The sequence below is a fragment of the Rhinolophus sinicus genome, chromosome 17 (assembly GCF_057876585.1).
Source record: "Rhinolophus sinicus isolate RSI-liver-muscle chromosome 17, RSI-T2T, whole genome shotgun sequence".
Taxonomy (NCBI): Eukaryota; Metazoa; Chordata; class Mammalia; order Chiroptera; family Rhinolophidae; genus Rhinolophus; species Rhinolophus sinicus.
The window spans coordinates 212,900,203-212,918,008 of record NC_142517.1 but is presented as its reverse complement, the minus strand read 5'-3'; the positions used below and the strand labels follow the sequence as shown (position 1 = coordinate 212,918,008).

The following is a 17,806-nucleotide window of genomic DNA, read 5'->3' as shown; positions in this document are numbered from 1 at the left end:
ACTCAGGGACAGAGCGTTCCCCCAGGTGGAGCTGTTGGTGCTGGGGAGGGAGTGAGCCCCGCATCGTGGGAGGTGTGCAAGCTGGAGCTCTGGGTGGGACAGGGTGGAAGGAGTCCCACAGGGGGCAGCCTCTGGAGTAGACAGCAGCCCCGGGGTACTAAGGCTGCAGCCAGGAGAGGTGACGGGGTGGCCGAGAGGGCACTGAGATGTGGCGTGGCCATGGGTCAGGGAGGACGGCTCGAGTCCACTGGTCAGTGACTGAGGAGGCTGGACTTTGGTAGCCGCGGTGACTTTGGGAGCTCTGGGGATGGACCGAGGGCCCAAGAGGGTGAGCATAGACGTGGTGGGAGAGAGAGCACTGGTGGGAGAGAGGGGCCATGGGCATGGAGGGTACCCGGGCCAGGGCACTGTGCAGAGTGTCCTTCTCGCTTTCCAGAATGTCCCTCTGCAGCTGGACGGAGTTCAGTGCCTCCCGGGCCGATATCAGCTCCTTCTTGAGGCTGGAGACCTTCTCCTCCAGCTGCTCCAGGCGCCCTTGACTGAGGTCCCAAAACCAGAGACAAAGGGCATGAGGATGCCTCAGGGGAAGATGGGGCCACCTCACAGGACCCAGTGGGCAGGGTGGCTGCCTGCAACTCCGTCCAAGCCCAGGGAGCCCCAAAGGAGCCCAGGGTCACCCTGGAGGCTGCAAAGTCAGTGAGTCCACAGGACTGTCAAGACTAGGCCTGTGGCTGGGCTGGCCTGGGCTGGGGTGGGATTCTCTGTCCATGCTTCAGTTGACACGCCTGGGTGAGGAGTATGTGCCCACATGCTGGGCGACGGCCACCTCTGCTGGGCTCGGGGTAGTGGATTTGCCTGGAGCAGCTCTGGGTGGGTGCTGGGTGGGTGTTGGGGTGTTAGGGTGATGGGCCAGCATGGGCGGAGCCTGGAGAGTCCTGCACCCCTGCTGTCTCATTGGGCACCTCCCACTCCGTCAGGCAAGGAAGCGGTCCCCTTAGTGAACGGGACACTGAGGCCCAGAGAGGGGCCTGAGCCCGTGGTGCTGCCCGGCCCACCTGGTCTCCAGCTCCTGGAGATCCCGCTCGCGCTGCTGTGCCCGCAGCAGAAGGCTATCCCGCAGCTCAGCGTTTGTGGCCTCCAGCCTTTTCTTCTCTGTGTCCCGAGCCTCTAGCTTCCCCCTCAGCTGTGCCACCTCCATCTCCAGGGCCTTCTTCTCTCTGGGAGCAGGGGTCCGAGAGTGGGCAGCCGGATGTGCATGGGGGAAGGGAGCCCCAGGACCCTCACTGGGCACATTTGAGCTCAGTGAGTGGCAGGAGGGCAGGACAGGGCAGGGGGCGCCAGGTGTGCAGGCCGCCAGGCAGGAGCTCAGGGAAGCATGGGGAGGGACCAGGAAAATCCAGCCACCTCTGGCACCAGGCTGGCCTGCGAGATGGGGTGGCCACCAGTAGGCTTGTCCCTTCCTGGTGGCCCCGTGGGAGCCCCTAAAGCATACAGGCTGTGCCTCCTGAGGCGTCGTCATGCTGAGCCCTCTGTCACCCACAGGCCAACTGCAGCCAGTCCTTGCACAACTTGCAGAGGAAAGGACACCTCCCCAGCCGGCGCCCTCCCCAGCTCCACATCTGCAGCTGCAGTCAGTGCTGGCTCACTTGGAGTCCTCACCACAGGTGATCCAGCAGCCAGGGACCTGACCCCTAGCTGCCCCCACGTCTGTCTGGCTGCGGCAGTGTGTGGGGTGGAAAGCCCCACAGAGCAGCTCACTCAGGAGTGTAAGTCCTGGGGGGGTTCTCGTCCCACCACCCCCACTCCCACCAAACCCAGGGTGGTAAGATATGCACAGAAGCGTCCAGAGAGCCCCAATGTCAACTGCACCACAGCCACCAGATCCACAGGACACCAGGTGGGCACACGGGCCACCCCAATGGACGGGGAGGGAAATGAATGGGGGTTTTATGGACCATTTTGGAAAGATGGAGAAGACCCCAGGAGGAGTCTTGGGAGCCAGGGAGGAGGTGGGAGAGCACAGCCTGCTCTGGGGAGAGTGTGGAGAGCTTGGCATGCCAGTGAAGGGGGCAGGAAGGTGAGTCCTGGGTAGACTTAGGTGGAAGCAGATGAGGGGAAGGGGGGCTCACTGCTGGTGGGGGGAGGGGTGGCAGGAGGCGAGGGGTGAACGGTGGGGCAGGTGGCCTGGCCAGAGCAGTTTCTGTCTGGGACACATGGCCCTCTCCCTCCCACATGGAAGGCCTTGGGGAGGAACCCCCACCCCAGGCAGGGACTGCCCGCCCTGCCCAGCCCCTGAGGCACCTTCCCAGGAGCTCGCTGGCTGCCCTGTAGTGCTGTGCCTCCTGGCTCTGCACCTCCAGCTTGTTCAGGAGGCCCTCCCACTCCCGCATCTGCTCCTGCAGGAGTCTCCGAGAGGCCCGTAGCTCCTGCTGCCTCTCTGATAGCTGCTCACGGAGCCGGGCCACCTCCACCTGGGAGGCCTGCAGCTGCAGGCATAGCACCTGGGGGGGAGGGGGTGTGTGCAAGCCCCCTCTGGTCTGGGCAGGCCTTTGCCCACACTCCCCCAGACAGGAGGTACTTAGGCCTACAGCCCACCCCCAGGGCCATGGGGCTCAGGGCAGGCCCGTGGAGACCCCACAGTCAGCTCACCTGGGTGACCCACAGGTAGGCTCTGTAATGGCACCTCTCAGCCAAAAGGGCAGGTGTCATGGCTTTGCCCCCTGTGGGGACCGGGGCAGGCTCTGGCTGCCTACCTGTTCCTGCTGCTGTTTCCTCTCAAGGGCTGTCTGCACGGCCCGCAGTGCGGGGTCCTGGGCTGCTGGGGAATGGGTCCGTGACGCGGTATGTGGGGGGCTCCTCCGGGGTCCCTGTGCCTCTTCCACTTCAGTGCCACTGCTCCGCACCAGCTCTGGGCACCCCGAGTCTGCCTGGGCCACCTTCAGGGCAGGGAGGAAGGGATGCAGTGAGAGAGCTCAGGGCACGGCCCAACAGGACTTTCCAGATTGTCTCACGGGTCAGCGGGACCCACCGGAACCTGCAGCCCACCCACTGCTGTACCACAGGGGACCCAGGTGGCCTGCACCTCTGTGATGGTGTCCAGGACGTGCTGTAGGGACACAACTTTGTCCTTCAAGCTGTCCACTGCCGGCTGGCCTCTGCTGTGCCCGGACTCCTGTGACCAGGGCAGACCCCTCAGTGAGGCGGCAGAGGGCACCGGCCAGAGCCACCCGTCTCACAGCCCCCGCACCAGTCTCTGAACGTCCATTTTCAGGGAAGAGATGGCGCTCTCCTTCTTCAAGTTTTCTTCTGTGAGCTTCTCCACCAGCAGCGTCTGCTCAGAGAGTCTGGAGAGAAGTCAAGTGGCGGGGAGTGGGGTCGTCAGAACACAGCACAGAGCATAGACCTGGCACTGTCAGTGGGCAGGGGAGCCATGGACCCCCAGGCGCTGCAAAGTCGCTCCCAGTGGCAGTAGGTTGGGCCTCCAGTCTCCCCGGTTCCCGCTGAAGCTGCCCTCGGCAGGCCCAGACGGGGGTCTGTGTGCAGAACCTCCCATGGCTGCTCTGAGCCGCAGCCGCCTGGCCCTGGCCTCATTCACTGCAGCTGTGGGCCTGGCCCTCTGCCTGCCACAGCTGCGTACACGCTGACCTCAGAACAAGCACCTACCCTGGAAGGATGCGCTTTTAGCCTGAAAATCCACAACCAGCCACAGGGACAATCCACGTGTCCACTGCAGTGTCCCCTGAGGCCCTCAAAGTTGGGGAGCCCTATCTTTGGCTCCAGGGCTGGTTAAAGAGTTTGGGCCCATCTACCATGAGTGTCACGTGGCTGCTGGGTAAGGATTGTGAACTGTGTGTGGAGTCAGGGAAGCGTGGTGGCAGAGGATGCTGGTGGCGATGAGGGAGCAAACCTGCACGTGAGGGCCTGCCGACGCCCCGGAACACAGCAGAGGGGCGCGGGTGTCCCCACCCACCCACCTGCCCACCCTGGGCGCCCACCTGGCCTGCAGCGCCACCTTCTCTGCGTCCCAGCGGCCCTGCAGTTGCAGCATCTCGCACACCTTGTCCCGCAGCTGCTGCTCCAGGGCACTGGCTGCACTGCTGGCCGACAGCCGCAGGCTGGCATCCAGGTTCAGGCAGGCCGTGTGCAGTCGCCGGGCCGTGCTGGCCGCGTCCGCTCGCATGTCAGCAAGATCCCTGGGGACAAGGTGCCCCCCCCCCCCCCAGTGAGCCTCAGGACCAGCTGTGGGCTCTGGGCCCAGGCAGCTGTGAGCCGGCTGGGAGGGCAGGGTCCAGTCACGTGGCGGATCCACCACCCACCATCCCCAGGACAAGCCCCCACCGAATGTCATCAACCAACTCATGTCACAGACTGAGACTGGTGAGCGGGGGCAGGGCAAGGCCAGACAGGACATTGATCCTCTGAGCCCCAGTTTCCTTGTGTGCAAACTGGGGTGCTGACAAGTACCTCAGTAACCCAGGACAGACCCGTGTGAGGTGCCAGCAAGGACCAGAGGGACCCAAAGCTGCACTGGTGTAGCTCCTCCCCTGCTCAGGTCACTCCCCTGCTCCCCTGCCTCCCTCAGTCTGTCCATTTGTCCTTCCTGCCCCCAACCCTTGCCGCCCTCTTCATACCCCAGGACTTGCCCAGTGCCAGCGCCCTCCCATCACATGCCCCTTCCCCCCACCTGGGAGGCCTATGCAGGCTTGGGTGAGGTGGGGCGGCTGGCTCACCGCTCGGAAGCTGACCGCAGCTCAGCCAGGTGTGCACGGAGCGCTGTTACCTGTCTCCACAGGAGGAGGAAGTCCCGGGGCTCCCCCAAACGCGAACGCCGGGTCTGAAAATAAGAGGCTCATGTTCACTTCAGGCCCAGGTGCTGGGAGGTAACCCCTTCACTCTCACCAGATGCCACGCTGGCCGGCCCCACGGGCCACACCCTGCATCGCCTACATGTTCCTGCCGCCTGTGTCCCAGGGACTTACCTTCCAGAATAATCTAAATCCCCTACCCCACCCCACAGAGGACCTAGGGGTGACCACACAGGTCCTGCCCACAACCAGGACCACTCAGCCCAGTCTCCTTGCTGGGTGCTCAGCCCCCGCCCAGCATGGGGGAGGTGCAGGCTCCGTCTCCTTTCCCAGGACCCAGAGCAGCTGTTACTCTGGCAGGGCCCCCAAGACATCCAGGTGAGTGGCTTGCCCTTGAGGTGCCGGGAAGCAGAAGCCTCTCCACTCAGAGCTCATCGGGGGCAGGAGGCGAAGCCACCGTGAGATAAGGGGCAATGAATCAGGATTCTAATGGTGGTGGGGAGGTCACTGCAGGGCTTTGGTGGGGAAGGGATGGGTGAGAGTGGGGGGCAGGATGGGACAGGGCCCTGTGTAGTCTGTCAGAAGTGGCAGGCTTGCCCGGAACTAAGCCAAAGCCACAAGCCCTGAGTGTCCCCACCACCCTGCCAGTGCATGCACCTGGCCGTGTCCTGAAAACGCTGACCTCCAGGGATCCTAGAGAGCTCACCAAGGTGCTCAGTGCCCCCTGCCTGTCATGGCCCCAGCTCACGCTGCTTTCAGCTAGAGCTCACTCACATTCAGCTGGTTCTCAAGACCCACACACCTTCCTCTTCCTTCTGGAAGCCTTTGCTGACTCTGTGTCTGAGGTCCCTCTATTGAGCCCCAAAACACTTTGCTATATACCCTCTGTTGGGGGTGCCCCTTTGTGCCTGGAGCCAGAGCCCTCTGTGTGCGCACCCCTCCTCACCCCATTGAATCAGCAAAGAGGGATGAGCTCAGCGCTCCTGGCTAGTGGTGGGCAGTCGCCTTGGTTAGCCTGCCCAGTAACTCCAACTCTGATGTCAGTTTCCAGACTTCACAATTTCCTGAACTCCAGGCTGGGCTCACCAACACTGTGGGAGCACGCAGTCCAGGAACCAGGGGAGGTCGGGGACTCGGACAGACACGGGAAACGGTGACAAATGGAGCAACTTGGACAAGTTTCCTTGACCACAGGGGCTCAGGGGAGAGAGAAAGTGTAGGGACCACCCAAAGGGGGTGTTGGCTTGCAGAGACGAGATACCTCAAAGCCGTATTCTATGTAAGGTGTGCTAGAGGTGAGTGAACTGGAGGGTGAGCTAGAACACATACACACCTCTGTCTGCAGGACACTGGAAGGAGGTAAAACAGACTAAACGTTTGTGTCCCCAAAATTCATCTGTTGAATTCTAACCCCCATGTGTTGGTGGTAGGAGGTGGGATCTTTGGGAGGTGGTAAGGTCATGAGGGTGGAGCCCCATGAATGAGATTAGTGCCCTGTCATGCGGGGTTTCAGGCGGGGTCTCTGGTCCCGCTCCCCACATAAGAACGCAGCATATGGTGAGGCCAAATAGGAACACCTACGGAGCCATAGATAGAGGAGTCATACCACTATATTCTCGCTGGCGGCTGGGTTAGAGATACAAGAAGCAGGCTCCACAAGATCCGCAACCTGCCGTCTGCTTTTCTGCCAACCCACCTCACTTGCTAGCTGCAATCCACCCTGCTAACTGCAACCCCTGCTTGCTAGCTTAGCCATGGCAGTTATATCAGTGGCCAATGGCTAACCAGTAACAGCTGATGGCCATCTACGACCCGAGCCAGCACCTTTCCACGTGAGGCCGAAAGCCTGGAAACTGGTCTCTGGGACTCTGTCCCCACATGCCCTTATATAAGGGACCCCACAAGCCCTTTCTTCCATGTGAGGTCATAGCGAGAAGGTGTCATGTATGATCCCAGAAGGGGTTCTCGCCAGACACGGAATGGGCTGGCACCGTGATCTCAGACGTCCAGCCTCCAAACTGTGGGGCACAAACATCTGTTTCTAAGCCGCCTGGTATTTCTGTCACAGCAGCCTGGATGGACTAAGACAAGAAGGACAGAGACCTTCCGTATGGACTTGGAACCACGAGTTAGCTGTTATGCAGGGTTCAGCCTGAATTCACGTCGCTGGGGTGGTTTCTATTAATAAAAACTCAAGCTGAAAATTTACTTCAATGTGGCACCAAAAACTGTCAGCACCTCTAGGCACCTGTCAGAGCAAATCAAAGTCCTGGCAGACACCACAGTCATTTCAGGTATCAAAGAATTGTCATGAAGTTCCAAGGAAAACAAGCGGCTCTTAGTTGAAATGAAAACATCACCAAAGACATAGGGATACAAAGCACATGCACAAGGCCTAGCAGGAGCCCTGGACACAGGCCTGGAAGAACTTCAGCCATTAGACCATCAGACAGACTCCAGAACAACTGCTTTTAATGTGTATCAACACATGAGAGGCTTGAACGTATGCGTTAAGAGTAAGATATCTGGAAAAGAATCCACCAGAATTTGTAAAGATGAAAAACACAAGCTTGGAATTGAAGCCAAGTAGGCGGGTCTAATAGAGATTGACAGAGAAAAGAAAACTGATGACCAGGAAAGTAGATTTGAAGAAATTACCTAGAAGACAGGTCAGGGGGATAAAAAGAAAGAAAACCTGGGCAGTAAGAAGTATGGGAGAGGAGGCACTACTTAAAGAATAATGGCTACTTTCCAAGAATACTGGAAGACACAGAGTCCTGAAGTACCCTAAGCGGGATAAGCAATCTTCACACAGACATGTCCCAGAACTACAGGCCTCCACTAAGTGACACAGTCAGACAGAGACAGACACACACCATACGATCTCACTGATGTGTGGAATCTAAGGAACAAAATAAACACAAAAACAAACAAATTGCAGAACACCAGGGTCAAAGTCGAGATCCCAAGGCAGCCAGAGGGAGGAGGCTGACCAACCACCTTTACGAGGACTCGGTCAGGATCAAAGACACAAAAGGTATCCATCGAGTGCTGAGAGAACACACCTGCCGACCAGGGAGACAGGTCCTCAGGACAAGGGGAAATAAAGACCCCTGGCAAACCAGTGCCACACCGACCTCAGACCTGCCCTCCAGGGACGTTTTTGTCCTGCGGTGGGCAGGAGCCCTGTGGAGAGGTGTGGGCTGGCAGGGCGCGGGGCGTTTCAGAGTACTGACCAGGCATGGCTGCGGGGGCCCTGCTGGCCCTGGAGGGCTGGGGAGCAATGGAGGGGGACCCCTCTCGTGCAGTGTGATCAGGAGTCAGGCCTACGGAGATCTCCTCCTGTCTCCAGAACAGGTGGGTCACGCCAGAGCCAGGACCTGGCCCTGTCCCTTTTCTATGTCCCAGGCCTCAGCCTCCTGCACTCCCTCTCTCAGGGGGTCTCCCCATCCCCCACACTGGTGTCTCCCATCCCACAGACCACTGTGGCCAAGCCGAGTGGGGGATGTGGTGTGGCAGGAGGCCAGCGGCCTTGCCCCCGGGGGAAGCACAGCTGAAGCCAACTCACCCTCTCCTGGTCCCTGCTGCCCATCCCCCCACCACACACACACACCAGCCACAGACGTAAAGCAGGTGCCCTGGCAGTGGGCAGGGGCAGGGGGCACCTGGCTCCTGGTCCAGCGCTGTGCCTCCCTCAGCTCCAGCTCGCCCCGCAGGTGGAGGACACGGCCCGTGGTCCTGGCCAGCTCCTGGGCCAGTGTGTCGTTTGCTTTCTTCATGTGCTCCAGCTGCTCCCGCAGAAGGGCGTTCACCTGGGAGAGGCCGGTGCTCCTGGATGGAGCGACACACAGTGGCGTGGCCACCCCTTACAGCGGTGCTCAGAGACCCAGGCCCCGAACCCCGGGCCCAGCTGACCGTGCTCAGGTGTGCAGCCCCCACACTGCCCCTGGGCAGCATGGACCACCTGAGTGGGACCCCAGTTGGCCCCCAAACTGGGGCCACACCCTGGCTGCCTCCTCCTTCCCTGAGACACCTGCTCTCACCCTCCCCGTCTGAGCTTTCCTGGCTCTGCCCCGCAACTGTGGCCGGCTCCTCAATCCCTGGTACAGAGGTGAACCCCCATACAAGTAAGGGGGACTGGGCTTGGGAGCCCCCAGTCGAGCATGCCGAGTCTGTGAGGGAGATGCTGTTTTTGGAGTGGGGTAGGTAGGGACAGGGAGGGGCAGCCCCCTATGACCTGGGGGCCTTGTCCATCCAGGGCAGGTCTGTGTGTGGCTGCAGACAAGAGCCCCAAACCTGCCAAGTGGGGGTCCCACCCTCCAGAGCCAGCACCTCCCTGCCAGGCTGCAAGTCCACTACAGGATATTCTCTGCTTTTTGCTCCAGGGGCATAAGCCTCCACTTGAGTCCCCCCACCCCCCAGATTGGTCTTCAGAAAGCTTCTCAGCACTTTTCCCCCTTTCCCAGCCCCTGAGGGTGAGCAAGCAGGACCATGCCAACCGCTCTGCCCTGCTGGCAGTGGCCTGGGGCTTGGGGGTGCAGGAACTGCCTCTGGGGGGCTGAGGTGTGACACATGCTCACCAATGATGAACAAATGAGGCCTTGACCATGAAATCAGAGCAGCTCAAGACCAAAGGGGCCTGGGAGTCAGGGCCAGGGTGCAAAAAGCAGGATGGAGGGGTAGTGCCGTGGGCATCCCAGGACACATTGGGCTACCCGAGGGCCACAGTCGGTTGCAGTGCCGGCCAGAGCACCAGACTTGGCAGATGTCGGGGGCCCCGGGGGGCACACTCGGGAGAGCAGGGCTAGGGGGACTCAGCACTCCATGCTGAGGTCTCACAGGGCTGGTCCCGCTCCCCACTCTGCTCAGCTCCCTCCTGTCCCCCCAAAGCCTGCAGCTGACTCCAACAGGCCAGTTCAACTTGGAGTCACTTTGGGAAGAGGCTGGCTGGCAACCGCAGGCACAAGGGGGGGGCACAAGGGGGGGCACTGCCTCTCACCACGATGGCCTGCTCCTGCAGCCCTGACTGCCCGCCTGGCCTCACCTCTGCTCAGCGGCCTCCAGCCGGCCCAGGGCCTCCTCCAGGTCCGCGCTGTGCTCCAGCTCTGACCTCCGCAGCCGAGCCTCGGTCATCTCCAGCCGGGCCTGCAGCTGGGGAGGAGTGAGCCCACCTGGCTGGCAGCCCCCAGCCTAGCAGGCACAGCAGCTTTGGCACAAGCCCTCGAAAGTGTAAGAGAGGGCTCCTCTGGGGCTCCCAGCAGGGCTGGGGTCAGGCTGGGGTCCGGGCTGGGTCAGGTGGCTGGGTGTGCACACTCTGCCCCCTGGGCTAAGAGTGCACGGCCAGCTGAGGAGGTGGCCTCCAGGGTCTGGATCGCCACAGAAGGGGCAGGACAGCCAGTGGCAGAGCAGGCCTGGGGTCACCCCACATGAGACTGAGTGAGTGTGGGGTCCCACTAGCTGCCCCACCTGTCTGTGCTCACACCTCCGTCTGCTCCCAGTACGGCATCCAGCAGGCAGAAGGGGACCCCCCCCACCGGGGTGGGCCTGTGGGGGAGGGGAACCATTCAAGCTGGGCGGCTGGCTGGAGTCTGAGCAGATGAGGACCCTGGGGCTCTGAGGGGGGAAGGAAGTGCTGGGGATACCCCCCACTGCACCCTGACTCGGAGTACACTCTGGGGTGTGGGGGGAGGTGTTTAGGCCTAGCAGTCAGGCTGGTGGGGGGCTGAGCTGCAGGAAGGTCAGGAGAGCTGGAGGCCACATCTGTGGAGTGACCTGGGGTCAGGTGTGTGGGGAGGTGAGTGGCCCCTCCTTAACCACCAGCTGGATGAGAGGTAAGGGGCTGGACGGCCCAGCTGGAGCCAGGGGCTAGGGCAAGGGCTGCCCCCACCTCCATAGAGATGCCAAGAAACAGTCTTGCTGGCCAGCTTGACCCCAAGCCCCTGGCGATCTGGTTGGGGTAAGTTGGGGAGGCCCAGCCCCTTCTGGCATTACACAAGGGAGCCTGGGTATGTGCAGAGTAGCCGGGTCTGCGAGTTCAGATCTGAGTCATGAGATTTACGAATCTGTCTGCAGGAGTTCTGCGGCCTCTATTCCCACAGGCCCGTTCCCAACATCTCCCCACCCTGTGCTAGGAAGATTCCACACTCCCACTGCCAGCTCAGCCACAGATGGCCCGGGAGGGCAGGCAAGCTCATGGACGGACGGGCTCCCCCGGGTCTGGATGAGAGGGACCCTCAACTCACAGCCTTGGGCCGGGGCCCACGGGGCTGCAGGCCCATGAGAATGGGTGTTCACAGTGTGGGGGTAGGGCAGAGGGCACCTCTGTGGGGCCCATGATACCACCTATCCCTGGGGCCCACGGGCACTCGTCACTGGTCATGATCTCAGCCCCAATAATGGCAGCATGGCCTTGGGCAATGCATCCGGAAAGTGGGGTCATCCGTCATGCTACGACAGCAAGGGGGGCTCTGAAGACAGCAAAGGTGGAGGCTGGGCCAGATCCAGCAAGGCCTGTGGCCCCTACACTGTGAGCCAGGGGTCCCTCGCCCAGGCCTGCCTCGGAAGCTGTCATGCCGTGGAGTGCAGACACGGGAACGAGGCTCCAAGCAGTGTCTTCACTTTTCTGCCTCGGTTTCCCCATATATACAATGGGAGGCCCCCACACCCACACTTTGCAACCAAAGAGGTCTCTCTCTTGCTGCAGCTTGCCAGTCACCCTGGAAGGCACAGAGGATCAAGAACTCAGGGCCAAAGGTCATACTTGTCCCCGAGGCCTGCGCCAGCCTCTTGTTGGAAAGGGCTGGGGGCTGGGAGCAGATTCAATTCTTCACAAGCTGGGTCTCAGGGTTAGGGCCATTTCCCTGGAGGTCGGTTCCGAAAGGGGTCAGTTCCTCCCAGCTTGCCTTCCTCCACCTTGGGCAGGTGCAGGCTGAGTGCTGGTGCCATGCTCACACTGGGCTAGGAGCTGGGCCCGGAGGGCAGGACTGACCAGGCCACCCCCCAGGGCTCCCGGGCAGGCAGAGCTGTGAGACAGGGAGGCCTCGGCGCCCTCACCTACCTCTAGACTCAGCTTCCCCATCGTCCCCCGGGGTGTGGAGTGTGACTGGCACACTTACATTCTAGGACTCGCTGATGGTCTTCCCGGTCCGACTGTCAGGCCTAACGGAGACCGCCTCACCCTGGGCCAGGCTGCCACCCCTGGCCTGCCACGTGCCCGCTGCACACACCTACCCGCTCACTGACCGCGTGGTGCCGGCCTGCCAGCTCATCCCGCTCGGCGCCCATCTGGGCCAGCAGGTCCTCCAGCCGCGACAGCTCCTGCTGCAGCAGCTGGTCCCCCTCCCGCACGCCGGCTGAGGTTGCCGGCGGCTCCCGCACCCCTGCAAGCAAGCGTACAGGGTCAGCCTAGAGCCAACCCAGGCCCCAGCCCAGCACCGCACCCTGTCCTGGCGGCATTTCAGCTGGCCTGCCCAATGTTTGGCAGGAGGGTCCCGTTCTGACCCCTGAGACCCAGGTGTGGGGGGTGGACTTCACACTCTGGGCCTCGCTTCCCCCCCAGCCCCCTCTCAGGGGGCATTCTCCCACCTGCCTGCCTTTTATCAACACCCCCTTAACCCAAATACGGAGCCCTGACCAAGGGGAACCCCAAGCCAATGACAGTGGCATGGGGGGCCTGGGCACTGGGTGTCCCCCGCCCCCGGGAAGCAGTGGGAACTGCTGAGTCAGTGTAACCGGATCCCATCTCCAGTAATGAGCTGCTTTTCTAACCACACGTGGGGTTTCTCTTAATGCACACAGTGAGCTGCCCAGTTCCTTCAGGAGGCGGGACAGACCATCATTAGAGAAGCTGTCGGGACACATGCATGGGGGAGGGGAACTGGCACGGAGTCACCAGCAAGCATGGGGCCGGTGCCCGCGGCTGGGTGGCCTTGGTGCAGCAACCCAGCCTCGGAGCCAGTTTCTAAGCCAAAGAGCATGCCAGTTAGGAGGCACCTTGAAGGGGCCAGCAGGGATGAGTAAGCAAAGGGTGGGGGCGGGGTGGGGGTGGGGCTGCTCCGCCTCTGTGCCCCCTGAGTGCCGACCTTAAGTATTTTCACTCATCTAATGAAAAACAAATGCACCTGAAATCAGGACTGGCGGTCACACCTGTGTCACAAACAGAAATGCCGCTCTGGCTTGGGAAGGTCCCGTGGCCTAGTGGTGAGGACGCTGTGGTTATCAACACGTGACCCCGTGGGCCACCCTGTAGGAGGGTGTGGTTCTGGGCCCCTTCACACTAGGTGGTGACAGGCCAGGAGGGCCCAGTCAGGGGACAGTGGGGCTTGGCTCCCCGAAGCTGGGCTCCAGTTGATGGCTGGGCAGCTCCCTGGTGCCCCCGCCCCCGCCATCCCCACCGTGTCCCTTCACCTTGGGGCGGCTCCTCGCTCAGGCTGCTGGCCACTATGTCGCGGATACGGGCAGGCACAGGGGTGGGCGAGGCCCACCAGCCTGCCCCACGCACAGTCAGTGAGCGGTCTTCTCTGCGGGCTGTGGGGCTCAGGACAGTGTCCTCCAGTCTCTGCAAAACACCCACCACAGACCGCTGGGGTGGGCAGGCCCCTGGACAGCTGTCAGATACCCCCATATGAGCCCACTGGAGTTCGCAGGGGTGACCACAGGGTAGCGGGTGCTCTGCAGAGGCCTGGGTGAGGCTGAGGTCAGCCAAAGCACGTGCCTTGGTTTCTCCGCCTGCTCAGTGGCTCCCTGCCTGTCCCAGCACCGCTCTGTTCACCAATGAGGAAACGGGGGGAATAGCTTGTCCAGAGAGCACCTAGCCCAGCTCGCCACAACGCCAGGCCCTTGGCCCCACTCCACCTCTGCGGGAGCTTGGCTGAGCCCTCAGGGGTGCCTGGTCCTCAGGACCCCCAACCTCCCGACCACCTGCAGTGGGCAGTCTCAGTTTTCACAGTGGGGGTGGCAGGGAGGGGCCTGAGCCCCACGCAGAGACACAGAGCCACAGAGCCTGTGGTGGGGAGGGGCTGACAACTGGTGGGAGGACGGGCTCAACCCACACCTCCCTTTAGAACAAGCAGCCCTGTCCACTGGAGAGCACGGGCGGGCCCTGGGAGGGAAAGGCAGTGGAGGGCAGTCCGGGGCAGCTGACCTGCCATGAAAGAGAGCGAATAGGCCTGGAAGGGGACAGGACATTCTTGATCCTGGGTACTGAGGCTGGTCCTGGGGACTTGGGCTCTGAGCTGGTGCTCTGCCTTGACTGTGGGGATCTTTGCTCCACAAGGAGGCACAGCTGGCGGAGGGCCTGGGGGTGCCCTCAGGGACCGTTTGGCTGGGTCTAAGGGTGGTGCTCACTGGAGAGGACATTCAGGGGCCTGTGGACATAGGGGCTGAGGCAGCCATTACAAACCAGCAGGAAATCTCTGGACAGGAGTGGGTGCAACCAGACAAGATTGTCCAGGCTGCCCGCCCTGCCACACATAGGATATCTGATTTTAAGGCAGTGAATTAAACCTGAAGGAGTGACCAGATGCTTCCCGGGGATCCTGGGGATGGATGTCTACTCCCTGTGACTGTCTAGGGCGGCAACCCGGGGTCCTGCTGTCACCCCCTCAAATCCCAGACTTGCCACCATATGTCCAGATGCCCCATCTTTGAGAGTCCTCTCCCTGTGCCCTCAGACCCACCGCATGCTCCCCTGCCCTGTGGCTCCCCAATCTCCCTGCCAGCCCACGGTCCTGGTGGGTGGCCAGTGGGCAGCCTCCTCTTTCCTGTCTCCCCCTCCTCTGACTTCCTCCCAGCTCAAGACCCTCCACAGGGCTCTGGCCCTCACGCTGGGGCTGGTGGGGGCAGAAGGCTTCCTGGGTGCGCCTCTGCTCCCCCCAGCCTGTGACCCTGGCTCACTCTCACGCCATCCCCTCCTCCTGAGACCCCAGCCTGGCCTCTTCCATGCACATCCACCTGTGATGCTCCTTGGTCCTGACTCTCTGTAAAGACCAGACTGCCATTCACCCTAAGACCCGCCTCCTGCATGACACCTGTGAAGCTGGTTCTGATCCCCAGCAGCGGAGAGTGACAGGCAGCCTGGTGCGCTGGACCACACGCCACTGCCCTGGGGAGAGTGAGAGGCCTGGTTCTGGTCCCCTGGAGCTCAGCCCTCCTTCAGGAGCCCTACTTCTCACCTGGGGGTTTGAATTTGAGTCCCTTGGGGGATCTTGGGGAGGCACCTTCACTCAACATCCCCCCAGATGACCCCCTTCAGTCCTACTCTGGGTGGGCCTGAGCAGCCTCCCTGGGGGGCGGGGGGAGAGGATGTGCCTGCTACTCTCTGGGCCAAGCAACCACCCTGTGGTGCCAAGGCCACCCATGTCTCTCCTGTCCTAGGGGGACAGGGGCAGGAAGGGGCTCAGCCACTGTCTGCTCTGAACCCTTATTTGCACTTGGGGAAACTGAGGCCCAGCGGGGCGGGGAGAACCACGCCAGGCTTGCAGGGGCGATGAGCTCCAGGAAACGCTCCCTCCAGGGCCAGGAAGGCCCCTGCCCCTGGCCTCCAGTCCTCCCCTCCGCTCCCTGGGGCATCCGCGGCGCCACCCGCTAACGGGAAAGCAGCAGTGCGGCCTAAACTTGACTCATTCCTAACATTTACAGAGGGTCACTTATTAGCCTAAGCGTCCCAAGAGGCGCTGGGGCCTAATGGGTTCCAGCTGTGTCCGGGTGCCTGCGACGGGCCTCGGCCCAGCTGGAGCCAAGGGGGCGCGGGGGGGGGGGGGGGGGGCGGGGGAGGGGGGAAGGGGGGGCTTGGAGGGGCTCGCTCTGCCGCCCCTTCCTCCTTCCCTCTCCCGCTCTTGGGGTGTGAGGCAGCCCCGCCCCCACGGAAACAACGGAGGGGGAAGGAGGAGATGGAGGGGAGGGAAGGGGAACGGAGGAAAGAGGGGCGAGGGGAGGGGAGGGGCGAGGGGAGGGGAGGGGCTCCATCCAGGGCGGGTCAGGACGCCTGCGCGGACCTCGGGCTTGGACCCCGTTGCACGCCGCCTTCCAGGCCGGCTCGAGTCTGGCCCAGAGGGACTCCACCGCCCACGCCCTGGGCTGGTCGCCAACTCCCAGGGCTGGGGCGGGCCCCTATCCCGGGCGGGTCCCGCCTTCCTGGCCGCGCCCCCCTCCCTGGCCGTCCACTCCACGGCCAGGCTCTGGACGGTGTGTGTCCGCTGTGACCTGGCAGTGCACCAGGAGACTTTTAGAAGTTCCCCCCACGGGACCCTCAATCAGTCGGAGGGGACACAAGGACTGGACATCAGTTTACCCAGAGACCCCAGACTCACAGTTGAGCCCAGCCACGCGCCTTCCTTCTGCCTGCCCAGCACCCTCCTCCATTCAACCTGCGCTAAAGACTGCAGCTGGGTCACAGCCCTGCTTGCCCCCTGGTGGGCCCTACAGAGAGTCTGTGTGAGGCGGTGGGGCAGCCACCCCTTCATCGCAGCCCCTCCCCAACGTGGCTGTGTGGAGGGCGAGAACCTCCACCAGGAGGAACATGGGCTCCTGTCAACCCCACCTGCCTCAGAGCAGGACTCCCTTTAAGAGAACTGGGCTCGGATCCCTGCTCTGCCGCTGCCCGGGAACTGGGTGACAAGGAGCCTGTCACCTGCAAACCCCTCTCCCCGCCCCAGCCTCCTCTCTCCCTCATCTGTGAAAAGGTGTGTGTGGGGAGGTCCCAGAACAAGGCCACAGCTGTGCGGAGGACGGAGTGCGGGGGTCTCTGGGACGCCCTCGCATATTCACAGATGAAAGCCAGGAGGCTGTGAAGGGCAGGTGAAGTTGTAGGTCAGAAACGTAAGTCACAGAGTGATTTTACCACCCGTCCTTGCTGGTGATCAGCAGCTGAACTCCCTGAATGTCACCTCCTGAACCTCCAGGCTGCTAGGGGCACAGGGAGAAAGACAGTCTCTGACCTGGTCCCCAGGGGAGAAGAAGATGGACTCCCAAAACGAACCCAGCCACTTCTGGATGGAGGAAGATGAGACGCCCCCCCACCCCACCCCAGACCCAAGTTAGGGAGGCTCCTAGGTGGTCGGAATGAGCCCAGTGGCAGGCAGAAAGGGCACAGACCTCTGTTTAAAATCACCTTGGGAGGATGACCCCCAACTCAACCAGGACACAGGCTGAACCCTCCTGGGGCAAGAGAGGGCTGAGTGGGGAGTCACAGTGTGTGGGAACTGGGGTCCTGGGCCCTCTGCAGGATGCACAGGGTGGGTCCAACAGTGCCACCGTGTGGCTGCGAGGGGCGCTGCAGGAGGATGGAGGCTGGGGCTCCCGCCCCTAAAACGTGAAGTGCCTGTGACTGACTGCTCCAGTGAAGTCAGGCATGGCACTTGCCTCTCAAGGTTTCTCAGCAAACCCTTTCGTATTTGTTATCTTCTCCCCTCCAGTTTACGGGGGAGGAAGTTGGGGACTCGCTCAAGGTCATCCCCTCACAAATGGCAGTTAGGACTGGGACCCCACCTGGGGATTCCCAAATACTGAGACGGTGATTTCTGAGCCAGCATGTTACAGTTGGCCAGAGATTGGGCTCCAGCAGACACGCTGGCCTCGGGTCTCCTCCCCATGTGCCCCCCCCCCACCCCGAGCCTGAGCAGAGGGCAGAGGGGCCTGCACCAACCCACAGGCCTGCCTGCATCCTCACGTGGTGGCTCTGGCCCTCACCAGAGGTGGGTACAGCTTGAAGAACACAGATGAGGACAGAGCCTCCAGCCAAGTCCAGCCACCGGACGTCTGCTTGCCGTCCTTGCACAGCTTGGCTGCTGCAGAGAGGGCCTCGGGCAGGGTGGCCGCTTGCCAGTTTCTATTTCCGTAGGAGCAAGAGCGCCTCTGTGTCTGGGGTAACACCTGGCCCCTCCGGCGGCCGTGCTGTGCTATGCTGTACCTCAGCTCTGCTCAGTCTAGATCTCTCATCGGTCGAGGCCTGGAGACCTGGGCAGAGTCATGCTTCTTGTGGGTGGCAGTTTGGTCCTCAGCTA

At 62.0% G+C, this 17,806-nt stretch overlaps 1 protein-coding gene across 2 annotated transcripts in view; it reads right to left on the bottom strand.

Moving 5' to 3' along the window:
* CROCC2 (ciliary rootlet coiled-coil, rootletin family member 2) overlaps positions 1 to 17,806 on the bottom strand; it is a 68,644-nt gene that overhangs the window by 42,416 nt on the left and 8,422 nt on the right. For both annotated transcript variants that reach the window (XM_088793929.1, XM_088793930.1), the window contains exons 2-13: positions 13,212 to 13,362; positions 12,036 to 12,184; positions 9,850 to 9,956; positions 8,471 to 8,636; positions 4,731 to 4,834; positions 3,996 to 4,193; positions 3,248 to 3,344; positions 3,083 to 3,172; positions 2,754 to 2,936; positions 2,302 to 2,501; positions 1,056 to 1,217; positions 395 to 539 (exon numbers count right to left, since the gene is read on the bottom strand). In XM_088793929.1, coding sequence (XP_088650055.1) covers positions 395 to 539; positions 1,056 to 1,217; positions 2,302 to 2,501; positions 2,754 to 2,936; positions 3,083 to 3,172; positions 3,248 to 3,344; positions 3,996 to 4,193; positions 4,731 to 4,834; positions 8,471 to 8,636; positions 9,850 to 9,956; positions 12,036 to 12,184; positions 13,212 to 13,362 — 1,752 coding nt within the window. The remainder of the gene's footprint in view (positions 1 to 394; positions 540 to 1,055; positions 1,218 to 2,301; positions 2,502 to 2,753; positions 2,937 to 3,082; positions 3,173 to 3,247; positions 3,345 to 3,995; positions 4,194 to 4,730; positions 4,835 to 8,470; positions 8,637 to 9,849; positions 9,957 to 12,035; positions 12,185 to 13,211; positions 13,363 to 17,806) is intronic.